The sequence below is a fragment of the Pipra filicauda genome, unplaced genomic scaffold (genome assembly GCF_003945595.2).
Source record: "Pipra filicauda isolate LSUMZ 115617 unplaced genomic scaffold, ASM394559v2 scaffold19_size4547281_pilon, whole genome shotgun sequence".
NCBI lineage: Eukaryota > Metazoa > Chordata > Aves > Passeriformes > Pipridae > Pipra > Pipra filicauda.
The window spans coordinates 822828-844382 of NW_024104309.1; the positions used below are offsets into that span (position 1 = coordinate 822828).

Sequence of the window (21555 nt, forward strand, 5' to 3'; positions counted from 1 at the left end):
ATAAACACCGGGGAGGGGAGGGAGGAGAGAAGAAAAAAAAAAAAAGGAAAGAGCAGGAGCCCAGCGTCGGGACCGGCTGGCTGGGCGCTCGCCGGCGGCACCCAGCGCCGCGATGGTGAGGGGGCGATGAGGGGCTGGCGGTGGCGGGCAGGGAGGGAAGGAGGGAGGAAGGCAAGGAGGTAGGGAAAGAGGAAAAGAGGTGGGGAGGCTGCTCGTCCGCAGCCTCGGGGTGCCGGACCCGGCGGAGGGAGCAGAGGTGACCCGGGGGGAAGGGGCTGCCATGGCGGCGGCGCTGAGGGGCTGAGGTGAGCCTGGGGGACCCCTTGCCGTCCCTCACGCCGGCACCGCGAGCCGGGCCGGGGCAGCCCCGCCGTTGTGTAACCGCGGCGCCGCCACCCGTTATGTAAAAGGGCGGTCGGACCCGGCGGACGGGAGGGAGGTCCGAACCCTGCCCGGTGCGCCCCGGTGTCCCCGCGGCGCCGTGAGCGCGGGGATGGCCGGGCCGGGCTCGCCGCCCTGACCGCCCCTCACGGCGGAGCGCGGGCAGGGCCCCTCGGCGTGCGGGCACCACTGCCCGGCCCGGCCTCTGTGCCTCCTCCAGCCCTCCGACAGCACCTCGGGAATTGCTTTGTCCAGACAGGAGGAAACGTGGGCCTTGCTGGGCTCTTCCAGCTCGGAGCTGCCAAAGGAACAGCCTTTCCCTGCTCCAGACAGGCCGGAGCAGAACATATGGGAGCTGTTCGAATTGCTTCTCTGCTCCAGACATGAGTGTGCATATTTACTTCTAAAGGACTAGCAGGACCTTCCTGGGCGATCTGGTCTCATCCTTTGTCGTTAAAAGCCTAATTTCAGGCAATCCCCTAATAAATTTATTTATCGTTATTTTTAAAGTAGGTACTTTTTGTGCCTGCTGTTCTAATCAGTGAACTAGGGCAGAACTTAACTGTTTAACTATGTACTGACTGTTTTAATGCACCTTTGTTGCTGTGCTGGCACTGTGCTTCTCCTTAATGACTTTTCCCCCTCTTATAGTTTGTATTCACTGTGGTGTATTTATAGGCAGCATTCGTATCTCTCACCTTTTGATCTGCTAGGCTAAGGAAAGCTGGGTTTATTTCCTATTCCCAACATGCTTTTTTCCCTCCAGAGCATTCTAGGAGCTGTTATGTTTAAACTCGAATGATTCAGGTATCACTTAACCCAGATAGCCCCGTGAGATACTCAAGTGTCTTGAAAATGATCTAATCCTTCCCTATTTTTTTTGAGGCTTCTCCTGACACCTTCTTTGGCTGCTTCGTGTTGTTTTCTTGTGCTTCAGCAAACCACTCAGGTTCTTCTCTCCAGTCATTTCTAACTGAGCTTGTATTTGAAGTTCTTCATACTAATCTTGAAATACATGGCCTTATTATGTCGTTCTGATGTGGCAGTATTTAATTTTAGACCTCTCGTGGTCTCTGCTGACTTTATATCGCTAGCAACTTCAATTGCACTTGTTGTACCAGAATTGTTTATGTTAAATTTGAGTTTTGAGCATAATCCTTCCTTGAGTCTGGTTAACAAATTGCCTGCATCTGTTTTATTTCATTTAATTCAATTTAAATAGGATAATCATAAAGCTTTCTTAGTAACATAAATCACGGAACTGTTTATTTTTCACTGCCTTTCCTTTATTAGCACTCAGAAGAACTTTGATGGCTGTTGCCTGAGTTGCTATTTCTTAATCATTTTAAGAATGCTCATTTTAAGAAAGTAAGTAAAATTTTGGGACTGTGGAGAGGTGGAAAAGAGAAACATGGTACCTCCAACACCAAAGGCTGAGGCTCTAAATTATCTCTTATTTCCCTGCTAATATTTTGAGAGAAGGAACTGCCACAAACATAACAGAGACCTTACACATTTGAGGTTTGCCATACTGAGTTGGGTATAAAAATCAGGGAGCGCATCATAGACATGGTACTGCTAGAGCTGCATTTGCTGTTTCTCTTCCAGTGTTATATGCTGGTTTGCTGAGGGGGAAAAAGAACCAACCAAACCAAAAAACTACTTATGAAAAGAAAAACCCCTTTGGTTTGTAATGAGTCTGGCACACAGAGCCATTAGGAACTGCATCTTTCAGGCTGGAGTCGGAAGGATCACAACACAAAGGCCCACGCAACAGCGGAATATACTTTTTTTGAAAAGTTAGATTGTAATTACTGACAGAAAACATCAGTTAAACCTGTTTCTTATTTTTTTTAGGTACTGTATAAGCAGGTGCTTGCTTGGTGGTGCTTCCCCAAAGGAACAGGATTTTGTTTTGACACACTCAGCCAGTTAATCTAGGCATAATGTTGGGCTTAAGATTCTCTAACTTATTCCAGGTACTCTAATATGTCCCCTCAAGCTCTTTTTTCCTCTTTAACTGCATTTTGAAATATATGTTGAATATATTTTAGTGGTATTTAAAGTCGATTCAAGGGGTTTTGAGGAGAAAGTGTTGGAGGATAATGTTCTTTGTGAAAACCTTTCCAGCTGCCCTGGTGTGAGCTCAAAGCTGAGCTGGTAACATCACGTTGAAGTGGGTTTTGCATTTCAGTTCCCCAGGATTGGATTACTGTCGAAGGCCAGTAGCCAGGCAGTTTACTGTCCCCCTGGACACTTGGTTTGTCTTGGTTATATTAAGCACTTAAAATGTTTTTTGGGGTTTTTTTTAAATAATTTTAATAAGCCTTAAAAAGCCCATTTAAATGCAGTTGTTCTCCTTTTTGTGCTATTCCATAAGATAGCTGGATTTAGATGTGTCACATTACTCCTACAGTGTAATATATGTTTTAGCTAATGAAGGCACCCAGGCTTGCATAATTTTGTGTTTTGTGGAATTTAATTTTATATTTGTTTCCTACCTACTTAATTAATATCATAGGATGAAAGAAACTGTGAGTTTTAATGAAAGAATCAGAAAATTAAGAGGGCTATGAAAAAGTAAAATAGCATAATGAAAGGTCTACTCAAATACCGCTGGATTCTTTATTAAATTTAAAAAAATATTAAATTTAAATGCTATGCTATGGTTGACACACATTTATGGTCTCTCATTAGAGTATTAGAACCAGAATGTGAAGTGAGCTAAAAACAAATGGCAGGTTTCTTTTCAAGCTGACATTAAAAAGCACAGCTAAAGGAAGGAACCACTTAAATTCTGACCTTCTGAGAGCCTAAATACAACTTTAACTGGGCAATATTCTCTTTAGGTAAAGAGAAGCTGAGCCACCAGCTCACATAAAATGTTTACAGGCTGAGTTCAAGCTGCAATTGCAGTAGCAAACAGTCTAGGAAATTGTTTTTATGGTGCTTGTCAAAGTACTTTATTAGATACAGATAAAAACATTGTACCTCTGCCCAGGTTACCTCATGAGCCTTTGCTGGGGTTGTTTCTTCAACCTTTGGGCAGCACTTTGAAGAAACATTACAAATGACTCCTACAACTGGGACAAGTGGAGTTAATAAAAATGGTACTATGTTGTTTGCAAGGGTAATTGATCCCTCCTTCTGGGGTTTGTTCCTTTATTGTCTGGAGATGCCCTGTATGAACTTCTAAAGTGATTATATAAAAATCCAAACATTATTTTTAAATGACAGATTGGCCACTTAGAGGTACTGGTTGAAAAAAATAGTTTTCTGAGTCATCTGCTAGTGGCCTATCTGCAGGGCTAAAAATTCTCTTTGGAGTTTGCTCACTGATAGATAAAAGTGTTTCAGCTTTTCTGGCAGAAACGGTGGAACGGTGCCAGAAGGAATGAGGAGAGCCAGGATTCTGGGTTTGTCACATCTGAGCATCCAAGTAGAAATACAAGAGCTGATGGGAGACGAGGATGTCTTTGCTTTAGTGGGAATGATTTTCATGTACCTCTGAGTAAGGGTTCTGATTTTGGTTTGAATCGTCAGCTGTCATACCAATCCTGGGTGTATGTATGGATTTCAAGTTAAGAAGAAAATTTTCCCATTTCCTTTAAAAATGTACTTTTAAAATAACCAGTTGTTTTTTTTCTCTTTAGAAGTATCTCAGGTGTTGTTGCACATTACAAAGAAACAGAAGGCATTCACAGTTCCAAATTTTGTCCTTCCTTTCCTTACCAACTTAGGATTGGAGGCAGCCAGAAGTGCTGTTTTCTGGTAATGTGAGCAAGCTGCATCACAAAGGAACTCCTGTTTCTGTAACAAAAAAATGTAATAATTATCTTAAAAAAATTTAAATACCTAGCAAAATTGAGACAAAGGAGTTGGAAGTTGAATGTCAAAAGCTGCAGAAAGAGCTTACATTTGAATAATTAGTTCCCAAGCCTGTACTTAAGTCTTCAGGAGCTATTAAATTGCAGTCTCTCATTGTTGTCAATAAATGATTCATTAAAGATAAGTTCCATTCCATCTTTGCTCTAATGTGGTACCTCCCAGTCTTCAAATATGTGCACCTTATCTCTGTAAACTTACTTATATTTCTTCTAGGTAACCTTTTATATATTTCTGTACCTCTGTGATGAGCATATTAGGCAAATGAAGCAAGAGAAGTTAAATGAGCTGGGAAAGAAAGGTGACATTATCCAGAACTTTCAGTATAAAAGGGAAGCTCCAGTTTTTGCTGCAGATGAGATCTGGCACCGGTTGATGCTGTTATTTTCAATATTGTCTGGGGGAGTATGTACCAGTCACTCGGCCTCCTTTTGTGTGGTGCTGGGGATGATTCACAGTGCTGCAAGTCACTCTTTATGTTGATTATCTGTGTGCCTGAAAACAGTGGGTTATTATTAGACATGGAATAGAAGAACCTTTTGAGACTTTCATGTATCAGTGTACAACCTCAAACTCTGAAGGAGAAGGTCAGGTTTATATTCTGCCTTGTCCTTTGTACCCAGGGTTTTGCTAGAGGTGATTTCCAGGCACAGTGTGAAAAGGAGGAACAGAACTACTGTAATAGATATTACTTTATTGCTGCGCAAAATTTGGAATTAAACCGGTTCTTTTTGAGTTTCCTTTTTTGATCTGAAGCTCTAGCTGCCCTTTTCAGTATGAAAAATGGCTCTTATATATAGGAAATTTATCTGCAATATATGAAATTTATCTGCATTTCTAATGTAGGTTGGTAGTAGACTTCTAATATGGGTTGACTTAAATGAGAGATTAAAGGAAATAACTTAAATCCAGAAGTAAAATTTGATTTTAAAATCTTCTTTTAGTCTGTCTCGAATGATCAATTTCCAGTAGACTTAATAAATTAGAATTATTTTTCAGCAATTACTTTTCTTCCTGTGGGAACACAGGCAGGGTTCAAGCTCAGCAGACCTGACTGGATGTGGTTCTGGGATGACTGGAGAAGGAGGCTCCCAGCAGTTGGGCCAGTTGTTTATTGTGTGACCTGCCTTTGCCTGGCTCTATTGGACACATCTCCTTTTGTAATATTTACCAGACACGAAAAAGAACACTGTAGAGTAATGGGAGATTCATAGACAAGACAGAATGATTTGACTAAATCTCCTTTGTTTCATTGTGTTTTGTGTATGACAGGAGGAAGCTTCTCCTTATTCTTTACTTGATATCTGTTTGAATTTCCTGACTGCCAACCTAGAGAAGTTCTGCACAGAAAGGCAAGATGGGACACTGTGCTTGCAGGAGCCAGGGATGTTTCCTCAAGAAGTGGCTGATCGACTGCTGCAGACGATGGCATTTCATGGTAAAAACAGTTATTTGTGGGGCAGCAGTGAAAATATTCTACTGGAATGTGACACTGCAGTTCTGGTGTATTTTCTAGTAGAATCTGCTGTTGCAGCTGTTTAAACTGTGTTCATTAATCTCTTAATAGAGAATTTTTGTTATTTTTTGGTTTTCCACAGTTTCAGCAGAATTCTGCGTTGCCGTGTAGATAGTTCTAAATAGGTCCTTTGTCTTGCCTTTATGATTTTAATGTTCCTTTAATTGAACATTCTTTAATCTTCTTTAGTCACTTCAGAAAAAAAAACAAATATTTGATTCTACTACTTCTCACAACACTCAATTATTCCAGTATCTCTCACAGAGCAATGCAATTTTCTCTGCTGTGTGCCCTTACGATTAAACTAGAAAATAACCTTGTGATTTTTAAAAATAGTTTCTCATCTCTTTGGTCACTTTTATTGAAGTGGAATTGTTTGCTCAAAAGCAGACAGTGTCAAGAGTGGTATAAGCACCTTGTGGTGTTCTAACACGTGGTGTACTGGCCTGTCATGTTCCCTGTCAGCACACCTCTCAGGAGAGAGCTGCCCTTGTTCGCTTACTTTAGGCATGGTAAAGGAAAATTTGTACCAATAAAGCTTCTTACTATGAAAAATTGAATGTGTAGATTACACTAGAGAAGAGGCAGGAGGACCCATTCCTGGAGATCCTGGAGACTTTTGGTAAAAGATGAGACATGACACTACAAAAATTCCTGTACACACATCAAGTGCCCTATCCTATAGATGCAGATTTGATTGGGTCTTACTGTGCATATACTGGTGTTCTGGTCAGAAATAACAGAAGGAATGGTCCTAAAAAAAGACAAGCTCAAAAAAAAATTAATCTTTAATATGCTTTGCTTTCTGATAAGTAATTCTTTAGAGTAGTCCCAAGAAATCAGATTCAAGAAAACTGAATTACCAGAAACTTATTACCAGTGAGGAAGACAGTTCCAGATACCAAAATGTCACAAACACACAGAGGGCAGGATGGAAAAACGTGCATGGCAGAATGAACAGGTCAAGGCTGAGGAGGGCCAGTGAGAGAGCCTCAATCCTTAGATGAAAAGATGAGCAGAAATGGAGAAGTAATTTGGTGATGCTTGAACCAAACTATTATTATATTTATTGCTTTTACTTTTTCTGCTTGGTACCTGTTATTTCACCCCATGTTTTTGCTTTGCCAGCAAAAGAGGAATGCCCTGACTACTACGTCAGAAATGCCCAAACAGTTTGCTTTTTAGAAAGGTCTGCAAATCTTAACATTAATTTGACTTTTCACAGAGGCAATTACTAGCTCATGACTTAAATCCAGACTGTAGTGGCAATTATGTTATTTTTCATATATAATGCATTTTTATTTTGCTTTCCGTGTGAAATATGTGTGAAGATAGGAGGTTAAAGACCAGGAGTGCTGACATTTATAACCCTGTAGAGTGAAACCAGAAGGACATGTTCTTCCTACTCCTTTTGTGTGCAGGGTTGTGCAACTGTACTCTTCTAGTGGCTTTTTATAAAGCAGTAAACCTGCTGTTGATAAGATACCATGGTATATTCAGTGCATTTTGGGTAGTTCCATGCAGGGAACTCAATGTATTGTTTCAGTTAGGATGTTGTCTGCATGTTGCAAGAAAAGGCTCCTTATGCATTCTCCTTTCTACAGAGTAAAAAGATAATGATTTCAAAAAAGGATTGTTGCATCTTCCTTTTTACATCTCTGTCTCCTTCTCACCCTTTCTTTGCCCTCCTCTTTCTCCTCTTTGAATCACTTCTTAGGTTTCTTTCTCACATTCAGCTCGTTTCTGAGCAACACTCCTACCTTCTTCCTGAGGGATGTATAGAACTTGATTAGCTTAATTTAGTGTATTGATCCTACTTATGAGTTCAGTCAAATGCTAAATTATTCAGTTAAAGCAAGATGAGATCAGGTCATTGATAGGTGGTGAAATCTTGAGGTTAATAGACCTATGGCCAGGGAAGAATTATACTCAGAAATTTTGAAATTCTGTTTTTAGCACAACTTCTAACAAGTTCAAGGAGAAAATCCAAAAGATGCAGGCAGCAGTGGGATTTTTTTTGAATCATATCCATGTTTTATTTATTGCATGTTCCATGTTCTAAACCAAACAGGTAATGTGTACATACTACTCCTTCATATATCTATCCTATTCTTAAACCTGGAATTTTCCAAAAGTGAGGTGATAATCTTAAAAATGGAATCTCAAATACAAGATTTTTGGGATCGGTAGCGTAACGATCCAAGATAAACTCCCTCGTAACTAATTTTCTTTGCTAACCCTTTGACTTCTTAAAATAACAGTGGTGTTCTGTGACACTGGAGCCAAACACTGATGCTGTTTTCCAACAGGGCTTCTGAATGATGGGACTGTGGGGATCTTCCGAGGGAACCAGATGCGTTTGAAACGGGCTTGTATCCGGAAAGCCAAAATCTCGGCCGTGGCCTTCCGGAAAGCGTTCTGCCATCACAAGCTGGTGGAACTGGATGCCACGGGGGTGAACGCAGACATAACAATCACAGACATTATAAGTGGACTGGGCAGCAACAAATGGATCCAGCAGAACCTGCAATGCCTTGTGCTGAACTCACTGACTCTTTCCCTGGAAGACCCGTACGAGAGGTGTTTCAGCCAGCTCTCCGGGCTGCGCGCGTTGAGCATCACCAACGTGCTGTTCTACAACGAGGACTTGGCAGATGTCGCGTCGCTCCCGAGGCTGGAAAGCCTGGATATATCCAACACCTCCGTCACTGACATCACAGCACTCCTCACCTGCAAGGACCGGCTCAAGTCTTTGACCATGCACCACCTGAAATGCTTGAAAATGACCACGACCCAGATCCTGGACGTTATTAGAGAACTGAAATACCTGAACCACCTCGATATCTCCGATGACAAACAGTTCACATCGGACATAGCCCTTCGTTTGCTGGAACAGAAGGATATCCTGCCTAACCTTGTGTCATTGGACATTTCTGGCAGAAAGCACGTGACAGACAAAGCTGTGGAAGCGTTCATCCAGCAGAGACCCACCATGCAGTTTGTGGGACTGCTTGCCACCGACGCCGGCTACTCGGAATTCCTGACAGGAGAAGGGAACCTAAAGGTTAAGTGGGGGGATTAATTTCACTGAAAAATTGTGATGTACAGGAAAAAGAGAACTAATCATGTGTAACAAATGTAGGTGGGTGTTTCAGGAGGAGACTGTAGGTTCACTTTTTTAACTGTTAATTGTAATTACTGACTTTATGTCAAATTCCTACTTAATTCTGACACAAACTGCTAAATTTGCGTAATACTATTATTGGAAGAAGTACCTGTTTTCTTTTCAGTGATCCTGATTTAACATACCTAAGAGAGCTGAACTTTGTCTAGTCTGAAGTCATTTAGTGGAATAATATTCTCTGGATTCCAGCACAGTGTCTCTTATAACTCAGAGTGTGTAAGAGGTGGAGGTACAATTTGCATAAGCTTTGAGCAGTTCATGATTAACACAGCAGATACAATAAAACTGAATAACTCTGCTCTGACCACCACCACTATTTCCTGTTACAATATTTCTACCCACCTTGAAAGGTCTTTTGGTGATGAACATGTAAGAAGCAATTACTAAGGATGAACAACTTCCTCTTCTTGAACAAATCCTAAATTCCTTAGTCCCTTAGGGTGAGACAGTGTTTGCTGAAGTGCATTTATTTATCTTTTAGTGCCAGGCAACAAGACATCATTCCCTGTTCTGTAGAATATGGATGCACTTATTGGAGAATGAGCCTGTCCTGTCCCTACTATGAAGGGGTCAGAATTAATGAAGAAAGAAAGAGATGTTTTAGGCAAGTCAGTGGTATATCATCTTTAACTCTGAGTTTTGTTTGCTGCTGTGCCATGAGGATGGAAACTGCAGAGGGAATGAGGAAGAGTGCATAATGTGTCCATAGTTTAGTCTGTCTCCTCTGCAAGCTGTGTTTTGCACTTCGGTTTTAAAATTCAGAATGCTCTTGTTATAGGCAAGTGGAACAACAGCTACACAATTTAATTTTTTTTCCCCTGAAACTTTTGAAATTTGTTACTGGTTGGGTCACTTGAGTACTTAGTTGTCACAGTGAGAGCAAAGCGTGTGAACGTTGAAATGACTGGTCAGAGAAAGCAAGTTCCCCTTTGGTGTGATGAGGTACAGCATCAGGGGGTTATACCTCATGTTTGTTATAAAATAATTCAGTGTAATCCTCCTGTTTAAAATACATGCTTCAGAGAATTGTCTGTGCTGTGAAAACACAGGAAAGGAGAAGGTTCTAGTAATGTGAAAATCCCAATGGACTTGTGGCAGTGTAGTTAACAAAAAGCAGTTTGCATTTTATTTTTCTTTTTTTAAGACATAGTTGTCAAGAAGAGACTGTAGGCTGTGATTGTTTTTATTTCCTTTTTTCCTTTTTTTTTTTTTTTTGGTGACCTAAATTCATTAGTAACTCTACTGAAATATTCAACTGCTTAGTCTAGATACTGCTAAAGGAATAAACAGGACACAGCACTCATGGAAACAGCAGAGGTAAAATATTACTGCCTTTACAGCAGTCCAGTGAAATTTGATTATGAACACCAGGCAGATATTATAGTTAAAACATGAAGCCAAATGGAAATACTTCATGTAGGGTATAATTGGCTGCAGAACATGTCAGTAAATATGATTGCCCTGTTCTAATCAGCAGAGAATATAAAACAAAATCCAAGATGTTTTCAGTTCTCTCTAGGCTGTAATATATTTCTGATCTCACAAGTTTAAAAAAATATGTCTCTATTCAATACAGGATGTACAGAATGTGACACTTTAATCTATGAACATTTGCTTTCCTGTGTGTGATGTGTTAAGGAAAACAAGTTCTGCATGCTGCCCTAGGAATTTTAAAAAACAGTGATTGCAGCAAAGATTCATTAAATAGTAGGACTGAGGAACAAACCATCCACAGTTATACAACTTACAGTTATAAATAGATAAAATATAGTTAAATAGAGAATATAGCAGACTGGGCAGTGAAAAAAATTGCAGCCAGTTGCTGATTTAATATTCTGAACTTAAAGCTCATGTTAGTCAACAGCTCAGCTTCTAATGCAGTCTTTGCCCAACTTAGTTTGTTGTTTGGTTTTCACATGTATTTCAAGTCTGGTTTTAAGAATTACTTCTTTTGCAGGGAGCATGAGTTAATTCTCTACTATGGTGCTGGAAAGCCTTTGCTGCAGATACAGTTTATAAGAAACTTGATGCAGATAAAGAATGGATTTTTTTTTTTTTTTTTTATTTTTGCTGGAACTAGAACCAGGGCGAAAAAATTACAGCTAAAACACCATCAGTTTATCAGCTGCTGTGACAGAGCATTCAGTTACAAACAGTGCTTGTAGGCATTTGGGGCATCATACACAGCTTTTGGTAGGTGTGAAGTGCTGCTTTTACTTAATGGTTTCATACAGTTCTGCTTTAAAGACATGACTGAGGCCTAATTTTGGCTTACAACGTGACTTCTTTATGGAGAAAGTTTGCAGATTGTATAGTTCTGAATTTTCCAAAGTTAAAGCAATCCAAAATATCATTGCCTTTGAAACTGCATCTTTGCACTTCTTGCCAACAAAGTTTTTAAAGTGAAATGATGGCATCTTGAACTAAAGATTATTTCTGTGCTCACAGGTGTCAGGAGAAGCAAATGAAACTCAGATTTCTGAAGCACTGAAGCGTTACAGTGAACGGGCCTTCTTTGTGAGGGAAGCGCTTTTTCATTTATTCAGCCTGACACACGTCATGGAAAAAACAAAACCTGAAATTTTAAAGGTAAAATAATATAGTTTTGATGATTGTCCCGCATTGTTTCTTAAACTGAGCTCACCCCAGAATCTTGGTATAAATTATTTTATAGGCTTTTACATTTTTGGTTGTGTTTGTTGAGATTAAAATTGTAATGTTAGATAAAAATTAAAGAACTATTTAAACAATAGTGATGTAGAAGATGCCCTGTAGCATTTTATGTTAGGTAAAGTGGATCTGGACTAATGTATCTAAATTAATTTTTTCACATAACTTTTAATATGATATGAAGTTTTCTTTATATGCTGAATTCTGTCAGTAGAACATAATTGGATCAAATCAAAGGTCTGTCTAGTCTCATTCACCAGACAGAACTGTGCCTCCTTCTGATGCTCATAAACAGTAATAATAAGTAATAATAAGTGACAGTTTTCTCTACTGTCACCTTCCAGTATGACAGCAAGTGAGTAAATATCGTTGGTGTTCTATATTGGGCTCTATTTTGGAGCCTAGAAACTTCCTTAGAAATCCATTCTAGGCATTGGCTTTCTGTGTCTGGAACACCAGAAATGGTTAATTTTTGCTGTGGTAAAAAGAGGTATCAGTAGGACACATGATTTTTGTTTTTCCTGTCCTCTTTGGTGTTGAACAGGTGGCCTTGAACTTGCTGGCCTCAATATCAAAAAGACTTTGTCCATAAATAATCAACAAGAAAAGTATTCCTAGGTGGGATCACAGTCAACATACCTAGCCAAAAACAATTCAGGAAGGAGCTGCAAGTAATCTGTTCTGACCTAGTAGCTGAGGATGTGATTTGAAATTGCTCATCACCAAACAAGCCACCACATTGTTACCATTGCACTGCAGAGATTCTGTCCTACCTCATTCACCTCTGAAAGGGTTTGGTGATTTCAGCCCAGGGTATAAAGCAAACCCTGGATCTTTCTAGGAATTTTTTCCATTCCATGCAGCCTCTCTTTTGAGAGCTTGCTGCAAGCTGTGCAAAAGGACTTGGAGCACTAGAAGTTGTCAGCTTTGAATCACTGAACAGAAGGAAATGTTCCTCCTGAGAATTTAAATCCCACCAGATGGATTTCTCACTGAAGTGACAGGGAGGCAAAAATTGGGTGCTGGGAGTCAGTGCTGTGGCCTTGAGCAGCAGCAGGTTGTTCTTGGGATCTGTGTGTAAGTAACTAAGGTGGGCAAAACTCTTGTATTTCAGCTGGTGGTGATTGGGATGAGGAATCACCCCCTGAACTTGCCCGTGCAGTTGGCAGCCAGTGCGTGTGTGTTTAACCTGACCAAGCAGGACTTGGCAGCGGGAATGCCCGTGCGGCTTCTGGCCGACGTCACTCACTTGCTCCTGAAGGCCATGGAGCACTTCCCAAACCATCAACAGGTAAAACACAAAATTCCTTTGTTTCCTGTGGGATTCTCTGTCTCGTGGATCTTAACAAAAGGCTCATGACCTCATGGAAATATGTTTAATGATTCATAGTAAGAAAATATTCTGAAATTATGTATGTTTCTGATGAAGGAATTCTGTTTCATTTCTCAGCTGCAGAAGAATTGCCTTCTTTCACTATGCAGTGACAGAATCCTTCAGGATGTTCCATTTAACAGGCAAGTTTTATGTGTTGGCTAAATTATGTTAAATGTAGGATTGCAGAATATTTTTCTTTGTCTGTTCCTTCAGAAGCTTTGTTTCTGGTCTCAGTTTTGGTCAGCTTAAATCATTCCATTGTGCTGAATTTACCTGGCCTGTGTTATTTTAGGCCTCTGGACCCAAACATATACCATTGAATATAGGTCTGAAAAAATCCTTTGGTATACAGGTATTTTTTACTCCAGCTGGATAGGTCTGTCATTGATGGCATGTAACAGAAGTCAGGATTTTTCTGGGCATTTCTGTGGGATTGCTTTTTGCAGTCATTTTTCTACTTAAATATTTTGTCCAGATGCTTTCAAGTGTGTTGACCTGATGTTTCAGAAGATTGTGCCAAATTTTTCCTCCTTCTTTGGAAGCAATTCCTCTATACTTTAATATATAATTAGAAATAAGAGAGGCTAAGCAAACAGCTCAAAGCTGGCAGAGGCTCATGCAATACCTGCAATTTGACTGTATTTCTACTTTTTTTGGTATGGGACATACTTCTTCCAGTTTCTGTTGTCTATACACATCTTTCTTTTACTAAGACTTCTGAAAATTAATTCTATTTTTAACTTCCAGGTTTGAAGCAGCCAAACTTGTTATGCAGTGGCTGTGTAATCATGAAGATCAAAACATGCAAAGGATGGCTGTAGCCATAATTTCCATTCTTGCTGCAAAGGTATGAAATTTAAGCTTTGAGATGATAGGATTTATGCTTTGAGATGATAGGATAGTATTTCTAGAGTCTAAAAAATTGTTGATATGGTTTTGTTTGTTTACAGCTTTCAACAGAGCAAACAGCTCAACTTGGTGCAGAACTCTTCATTGTTAGGGTAAGTCAGATACTTCCCTGACATCCCATCCTCTCCAGCTATTCCTGCTACCAGTATTCCTGAGATACAAAGTAAACATAAGGAGATAATCTGTTCTTAGAGTTCTAACTTGTGTTCTTGTGAAAGTTCTTTAGAAGGGAAAAGCCTAGAGATTTTGTTAGAGGTGATAGCAGAGCCAGTGGCAAGGAGATGTATTAGCAGAGATGAAAAGGAACTAATGTGGAAAAACTTGACACAATTAATACAAAGTGAAATAGCAAGACTTCTCTTGATTTGAAATCCATTGTGTCAGGTGAAATATGCTCAGAGAGAGAATATTTGAAGCAAATGCTTTGTGCAGTCAATGTTTATGTGGGGTGCAGAGTTCCGTGGATGGCTTTGTGTCATCCATAGTGGTGCTACACATGTAATTACTGTGAAAACAAAGGAATTCCTTTAGAAGGCAAACATGTTCAGAGGGGAAAATTTAATAGTTGTTTTATTTTGTATAGTTTGACCCTAAACACGTAGATCTTTACTCTGCATGTAAATGCCAGCTGTGGATTACCCTGGTTGGTGCAGCAGAAGCAGAGGAGCCAGTATGTATTTCAGTACGCAGTCATAACTGGGATTTTTTGATTTTTATTTTTCCAGCAACTTCTACAAATAGTTAAACAGAAAACAAATCAGAATCTTGTAGATACCACCCTCAAGTTCACACTGAGTGCACTTTGGAACCTCACTGACGAATCTCCAACAACGTGTCGGCACTTTATTGAAAATCAAGGGCTAGAACTTTTCATGAGAGTCTTAGAGGTGAGGAGTGCAGTGGTGGTGGTGGATTGACAACACAGTGTTCTAATTAATATGATTTCAATAATAACATAAATGATTACCTGTCGTTTGTCTCTTTTTTCTACAGTCTTTTCCATCTGAATCATCCATCCAACAGAAAGTTCTTGGACTTCTGGTGAGACAAAAAAGAAAAATCTGAAATACGTACTTCTAAATATTAATTTTGAAAGGGTTTTTTTTTAACCCTATGTTAATTTGAAAATTCTCTTATATTTTTATGTTCTTCTTTATTTTTTGTAGTGTGTATTATTCACAACTGACACATTTTTGGACTGTTTTATACATTCTTCAAAAGTTTTATTGAAATTTGATGTTTACAGTAAATAAAAGGAGCTTTTAAGAAAGTACAGTGAGTGAGGCTTCGTGTGAGTCCAAATGCAAAAAGTAGATTGATAGTCAGTGGAATTCAAAACTGTGCACTGCTGAAGTTTCCTGAAATTGTTTTTTAGAATGTTAAAATCAGCCTTTAATTTAGTGTAATCTGCATGTTAATGGCCTAAGATTATTTTATGAGAAAACCTGTTTGTTTTAAGACGTATTCCTGCATTAGGCTGGAAAAATTTTCAACAGCAAAAGTAGTATTTTGGCATGTGGTAATCACCTGGATGTATGAAGATCTCATCCAGGTGTTTACTGACACAGTGTAGCTGAAGTTTATGTTTATCTCCTCACACTATATTCTTTCTGTTGATATTCTCTCTTTTTTTTTTGTTTTTCCCCCCTTCCAGAACAACATAGCTGAAGTTAAAGAACTCCATTCTGAATTGATGTGGAAGGACTTTATAGACCACATCAGTAAATTGTTGCACAGTGTGGAGGTGGAAGTCAGCTACTTTGCAGCAGGGATTATTGCTCACTTGATATCTCGGGGAGAGCAGGCCTGGACGTTGAGTCGCAGCCAGAGGACATCTCTCCTTGAGCAGCTGGTACAGAAATGACGGTGAATTTTGTCATACTCTCTTAGATTTGTTTCAATGTTTGTATTTAACAGTCAGTGTTCTCGGTTCTGTGTTTTGCAGCATTCTGCCATTTTGAATTGGCCAACCCCAGAATGTGAGATGGTGGCTTACAGGTAACTACTGTCTTGATCTAGAGTTTGGAAAATAAACTCAACTAGATTTAAAACTTGTTCCCAAAGCAGAGTGAGCTGCCAGTCAGACATGGTTTCATCCAGTGGAAAAACACCTATTGGCTAAAAATATGCAGTGGGCTAATTTTCCTTTTGTGACCAAAGAAGGTTAAGGACTCCTGTAAAATAAAAATATGCTGCTTTTCTGTTAAAGGTATTCAGCTGCAGGCCTAAAAAACTTAGACACAAAGATTAACTAGTAAGGTTATCTTGGCTCACACCAGATCAGCGCTGTCTGTCCTAGGTAAAAAACTTAAGGCCAAAAAGTACAATTAGATAATTGCTGGAGATCTAATACTTACATTTTCCACTGCTTTTACTCCTATTTTTAAGGAGCAGGAGGCATCCAGATCTTATGGTAAACACATAACATATTCACTATATCTGATTTTTGCTAATAACTGCCTTCAACTAGAGTTTTAGATGCAGCAGGCCAGTGTCTTAATCTGTGTCTCTCCCAGTTAACCTATAGCTGAATGAGCAGACAACATGTCACCTCTGAAGTAATGATATCTAATAGCAAAGCAAGTAGCTGTTTCTCTCCTCTTTGTTTTAATAGGTCTTTCAATCCGTTTTTTCCACTACTTGGCTGTTTCATGACACCTGGTGTCCAGTTATGGGCAGTGTGGGCCATGCAGCACGTCTGCAGCAAAAATCGTATGTATTGAGATCATATTACCCTTCAAATTCTTCTTTCTTAACATATTCATTAGCATGAAGTGGGAAAAAATAAGAATTCCTCAGATATTTGCTCCTAGTCCTCTGGAGAAGATACATTTGGGCCTTGACTAAAAGGGGCAGAAAAAGAAAGTAGTAAAAGTTCCTTACATCCTTTTTATTTACTAGAATTTTACTGTTAGGTGCCTAATATTAATTCCAAAATGTGGATGTATTAAGATTAACTACATTTTTTGCTTGCACAGGTGTTTTTATTCAGAAATGTAACTATTAGTAATGGGCAACAGATTTCTTTTAAGTTAAGAACAATGACCATAGCAGGTGTCAGTGTCTCACTGTGGGAACAGAAATGCTGGGTAATCCTGCCCTAATCGCCTTTTGCAGTAACTTGCTGGGACAGAAAGGTCAGTTCCTTAATCCTTCCTTCCCATCTGCAAAATGGGAACACCAATGTCTAGTTTGTAAAATGATTTGAGAGCATTTGATAAAAGTGTTGGGAAAGGAAATAAATCTCCCAACCATATCTAAATGTAAGAGTGGACAAACGTTCCTGGCTTTTAATGCTGGGTTTTTTGGTTGGTTTTTTGATTTAAATTTTTGACATGAATGTGTATATATAAAGCAGCTTTCCTCTAAAGTATTAAAAGTGTTTTCTGTGCCAGTTTCTAATCTTCTTGACAGCAATATATCTAGGCTTGTTTATCGCTGTCGCATAAATCACTATTTCTGCAGTGATAAGGCATCTATTCAGGACTAACCAATAAGATGGCAAAATATATAACTGCACACAGAATACTGTTTGCTGCTCTTTATATATAATGAGCTACTGCTCCTAGGGTGCTGCCCAGAAATCTGAGAGGGCTCTTCATGTTGAAGTAGGACTGTTCTGACAGAGCTGTTTTACTGGTCAGACTCTAGATAAAAGATTTTGATGAAGACCCTGTCATTTCTCTCTGTCCTTTAGTCCTGTTAACTTGGTACTGTCCTATTTGTTCTATTTATTTGTAGCATTTCTTTTGTGCTGCCCTAACCTCTGAGCTTTCAACATGCCACAGGGGTTTGTATTGGCATACTCCTGATTTGAGATCAAGGCAGTTCCTGAAGTTTAGTTCCGATGGTAGTTGATGCCAGAAGCTTCTGCACAAAGTTGCAGAGAAACCAAACGTTTGGTAGCAAATGTAATAACCTACTCTGAGGGAAAATGTGTTTAATTCTGAAATATGTAGATTTATTTTGAGGGAAAATCTTCAGCTGTTGGTGCTTGGCTCCAAGGAGGCTTTTTCTCCTGGAGAGGAGATGCGTTTTATTTTGACCCGCTCTTAGAGATGAGGCTGGGAAGTAATCTGGAATTAATGTGGTTTTTTTAATTTTTTCTTGTTTATTTTTTCTCCTTTTGCTGTTTGCCTATATCATATTCCCCTCAATGAGCTAACTTCACTAAAATATTAGTAACACTGCAGTAAATGTGATCCCCAGTGAAATGCTGAACGTCAGCACTTAACTCTGGTGTTGCATCATGGAGATGAATGGGGAAGTTGGGCCTGGCTGAGGCCTGTGGATTGCATTACAGTCATCCTGACCTTTCCATAACAACCCCTGGAGCCTGCACATTACATTCACCACACAGCTCTTTTTATAGTTCTTCCCTGCTCTCAGTGACACCAGAGCTGCTGGAGGTGCAATTTCAACTTTTTGAAATCAACAGTGAAAATGGAAGAAACCCTGGAAAGGCATTTGTAGCAACTTGTTGCTAGTTAAAGGCCACCATCAATACTATTTGGCAAAGTGTATTTGAAGGAACTAGTTAGTATTCATTCCACAAGCCTGTACAAATGGTGTGGTATATCTGAGACCATTTTTTGGTAACTGTTCTGTACTGAGGTTTTTGGCAAAGGTACTACTTTTACCTGGATACTCATAGACACTACACTATTTCTTATTCCCATTTCTTATAGTTTGTATGTGTGCACTTAAAATGCCTGCAGAGGAGGTGGGGGAAAGAGAGAATCCTGTGCACATTACAGGGCACTTTCCAGTCAGTTGAGACAGGCTTGGTAACAGACCCCATTACAATCTGAGTTCTGTCCAAATAACTCTTGTTGTGTTGTCACTTGCTTAAGTACCAGTGCACTTCTGTGGACACTTTAGGGAGTGTCCTAAATGTTGCCTGGAGACAAAAATGGATTTGAATCAGTGTTTACAGTATCTGCTACCTTTACCCTAGATAATTCTGTTTTTAATTCCCTTTCTATAATCTCGTTACAGCTGCCAGATACTGCAGCATGTTAATTGAAGAAGGTGGTTTACAGCATTTGTACAACATCAAGGAAAACGTCCAGACTGATCCCCATGTCCAAAGGATTGCCATTGCCATCCTGGACAGTTTAGAAAAACACATTATGCGTCACGGGAGACCCCCACCGTGTAGGAAACAGCAACAGAGCAAACCAAACTGAAAGCTGCAGGTAGAGGAGTGTAAAGTATTGTCTCTGTAATAATCCCTTCTGATGTGTGTGTAGTTGGAGTAATTTGTAATATATTGGTCACCATTAAAGTGATTTGCCAGTAACTGTGGTACCCAAAACCATGTGTGGAAACCTTTGCTGAACGTCAGCTTTGATGGCAACCACGTGTGTGACTTGTCAAGGGTCAGGCTTGAGCTGGTCATAAGGTGGGGTTAGTGCTGCCTGCCAGGAGATGGGACTTGTACAGATCAATATGCACATCTGAAAACAAGACTTGAAGGAATATCCTGTTTTGTGACTCCTGGGAGAAAAAGTTATTCCATCCCTGTGATTGCTCTTCATAACACTGTTCACCAGTTTGGTGTTTGAATAGAACTGTGTGTGGTTGTGAGATCCAACACTCCTACAGACTAAACCACAAGTCCGTGCATGCAGGTTACAGTGAGACTTGTAACTAAGGCGACCAAAATGTCCATTGTCTCATAACCCTTCTAGACACAAATGAGGGCTTCAGCTTCCTTTTCCTTTTGCCTCCAAGCCATGTTCTTTTGTTTTCCTTACTGCTGGAACACTGCCTTTTTGCAGTTCATTTCTCCAGAGTCCTCCCTGCTCTTAGCAAGGTGGGGACCACATCATGTTCAGGGAAAGGGGAAACCCACTCAAGTAAAGCAGTAGAAACAGGACTAAAATGAAACAGTACTAAAAGGATGAACTAAGTTTGAGATTTTAAACTTTATAACAAGAAGGGAGTTTTGTTGTTGTGTGACTACTTTTAGTTGTGTGTGATACCTTTTGTTTTTAGAATACTTGGGAATAGGGAAAGGAGAAGGCTCATTAGAGCAAAATACTGACTTGACTTCATCATGAAGGGGATTGCATGTACTCATCAGAGGCCCAGGATATTTGGTCACCTTATTTATAAGAGACTAATGATTGCTCTCGTTTTCTGTAAATATTCAGTCAGTATTGTGCAGTGAATTATATTTCCAAGTCATGGCAGTGAGTGTAAAATACACCCAGTGTTCTATGTAAACCCTGTGTCAATGGCATTGTCTTGTGGAGTGTGAAATTTTACATGAAGATGCTAATTGTAACAACTTGTTCCTTTCTTGGTTACCTATGGGTTACAAATGATGTGTCCAATGAAACATATTGCACAGCAGATGCCTGATACAATGCAAGTGATGGAAGCAAACTGCATGTCCATTCAAATTCAATTTAATTTCAGGTATTGTTTTTGTTTATCTGCTTAGTCTCTGTATTTCCATGGCCACTGATTGATATTCAGAGCTACTTCTGTAAATACTTGGGAACTGAGTTTAAAAAGAAAACTTAGGTTTGGTAGCTCATGAGCAGGGATGGCTCCTTCATGATGACCATATTTTACTATTTTTAACTCCTTCCTTCTCCCAGCTCCCATCCTTCAAATAAAAATATCACCTCTAATCTTTAATAACATTGTGTATTTCAGCAACTTCAAAAGGTGCTCATCCAGTAATTTAATCAGTGTTTTCTCATTGTTTTTTGTACAAAAGTATAATTTGGCTATAATTTCATGTGTGTATCTGGCTATGTACAGTTTTCTCAATTCAGACAGAAATTCAACTGGCTGTAGCTTTGAATTATGAAGGTGGTTTAAAAATTAAAAACAAGCTTTTACCCCCCACCCTTCTGAGATGTCTGCTATAGGACTTGTATAGAGTTTCCATTACATGAAGTGGAACACAAAACTTGTCAAAATTGGTGTTAATAGAATAAATATAAATCAATTGCTATAAGATTTTAAAATAAAGATGACAACTCTCCTTACAGTACTGTTTTTTCCTAATAATAGGAGAACTTGCTGAAAAGCATCTTAACTGAAACTGTGCAGAAAAAAAAGTACTACTCCCTGCAGCACAAAATGCAGGTGATAATGGCATCAGGCCACAGGTCTGGAAGACGTGTCACTTCATGAAGTTCTGCAACCAGCAAGCAGAGAGATTCTGAATGATTTTTCATACCCTTTTTCTTTTGCTCCCACAGACTTCAGGCAAACTGTGAGCAGAATTCTTTCAAGCTGAAAAATATAAATTACTACAATCCACTAAATTTACTTGTATGTGCCACTTACAGAAAGGTCTCTTCACACTCCTGTGCAGCTTCAGGAGTTTCTGCCAGGGTACAATAATTCTGGAAGCAACTTTTAAACTCTCGTATCCCACCTCCAGCATCTTTTGTGAAGGCTGAAGATCCTGACTCTGCTTTATCTTTTCAGATCTTTACATAGAAAACTTGCAGGTGTGTAATTTGTTAAGGTGACCTCACCCACAGAATTGTTTGGGTAACTTCTGGCACAAGTGAAACTGTGGTTTGCTTTGAGACAATCATAGCATGAAGTGACAGCCAGTTCCAATGTGGTAAGCCATACTTAGTAAGTATATTTTGATAACCTATA

General features: G+C 39.5%; 1 protein-coding gene across 2 annotated transcripts; it reads left to right on the forward strand.

Moving 5' to 3' along the window:
• Positions 1-20929, forward strand: LOC114002630 (protein zyg-11 homolog B). 2 transcript variants are annotated; one of them, XM_027748693.2, is made up of 15 exons: positions 483-890; positions 2239-2360; positions 5539-5704; positions 8092-8846; positions 11415-11555; positions 12751-12927; positions 13087-13151; positions 13759-13858; positions 13962-14012; positions 14646-14807; positions 14914-14961; positions 15575-15772; positions 15866-15918; positions 16535-16632; positions 18919-20929. In XM_027748693.2, the coding sequence occupies exons 2-15, from the start codon at positions 2328-2330 to the stop codon at positions 19107-19109; spliced, it is 2238 nt and encodes a 745-aa protein (XP_027604494.1). In that variant the 5' UTR covers positions 483-890; positions 2239-2327; the 3' UTR covers positions 19110-20929. The 2 variants fall into 2 exon arrangements, with proteins under 2 accessions (XP_027604496.1, XP_027604494.1); XM_027748695.2 differs by lacking the exons at positions 483-890; positions 2239-2360 and adding an exon at positions 1-115 and having other exon boundaries at positions 18919-19237.
• The last annotated feature ends 626 nt before the right edge of the window (positions 20930-21555 follow it).

Coding starts and splice junctions, on each gene's coding strand:
- LOC114002630 (XM_027748693.2), top strand. CDS start 2,328: ATGTTGGGCTTAAGATTCTCTAACTTATTCCAG. Junction 5,705..8,091: donor GCAGACGATGGCATTTCATG/GTAAAAACAGTT, acceptor GTTTTCCAACAG/GGCTTCTGAATGATGGGACT. Junction 14,808..14,913: donor TTTTCATGAGAGTCTTAGAG/GTGAGGAGTGCA, acceptor TTTTTTCTACAG/TCTTTTCCATCTGAATCATC.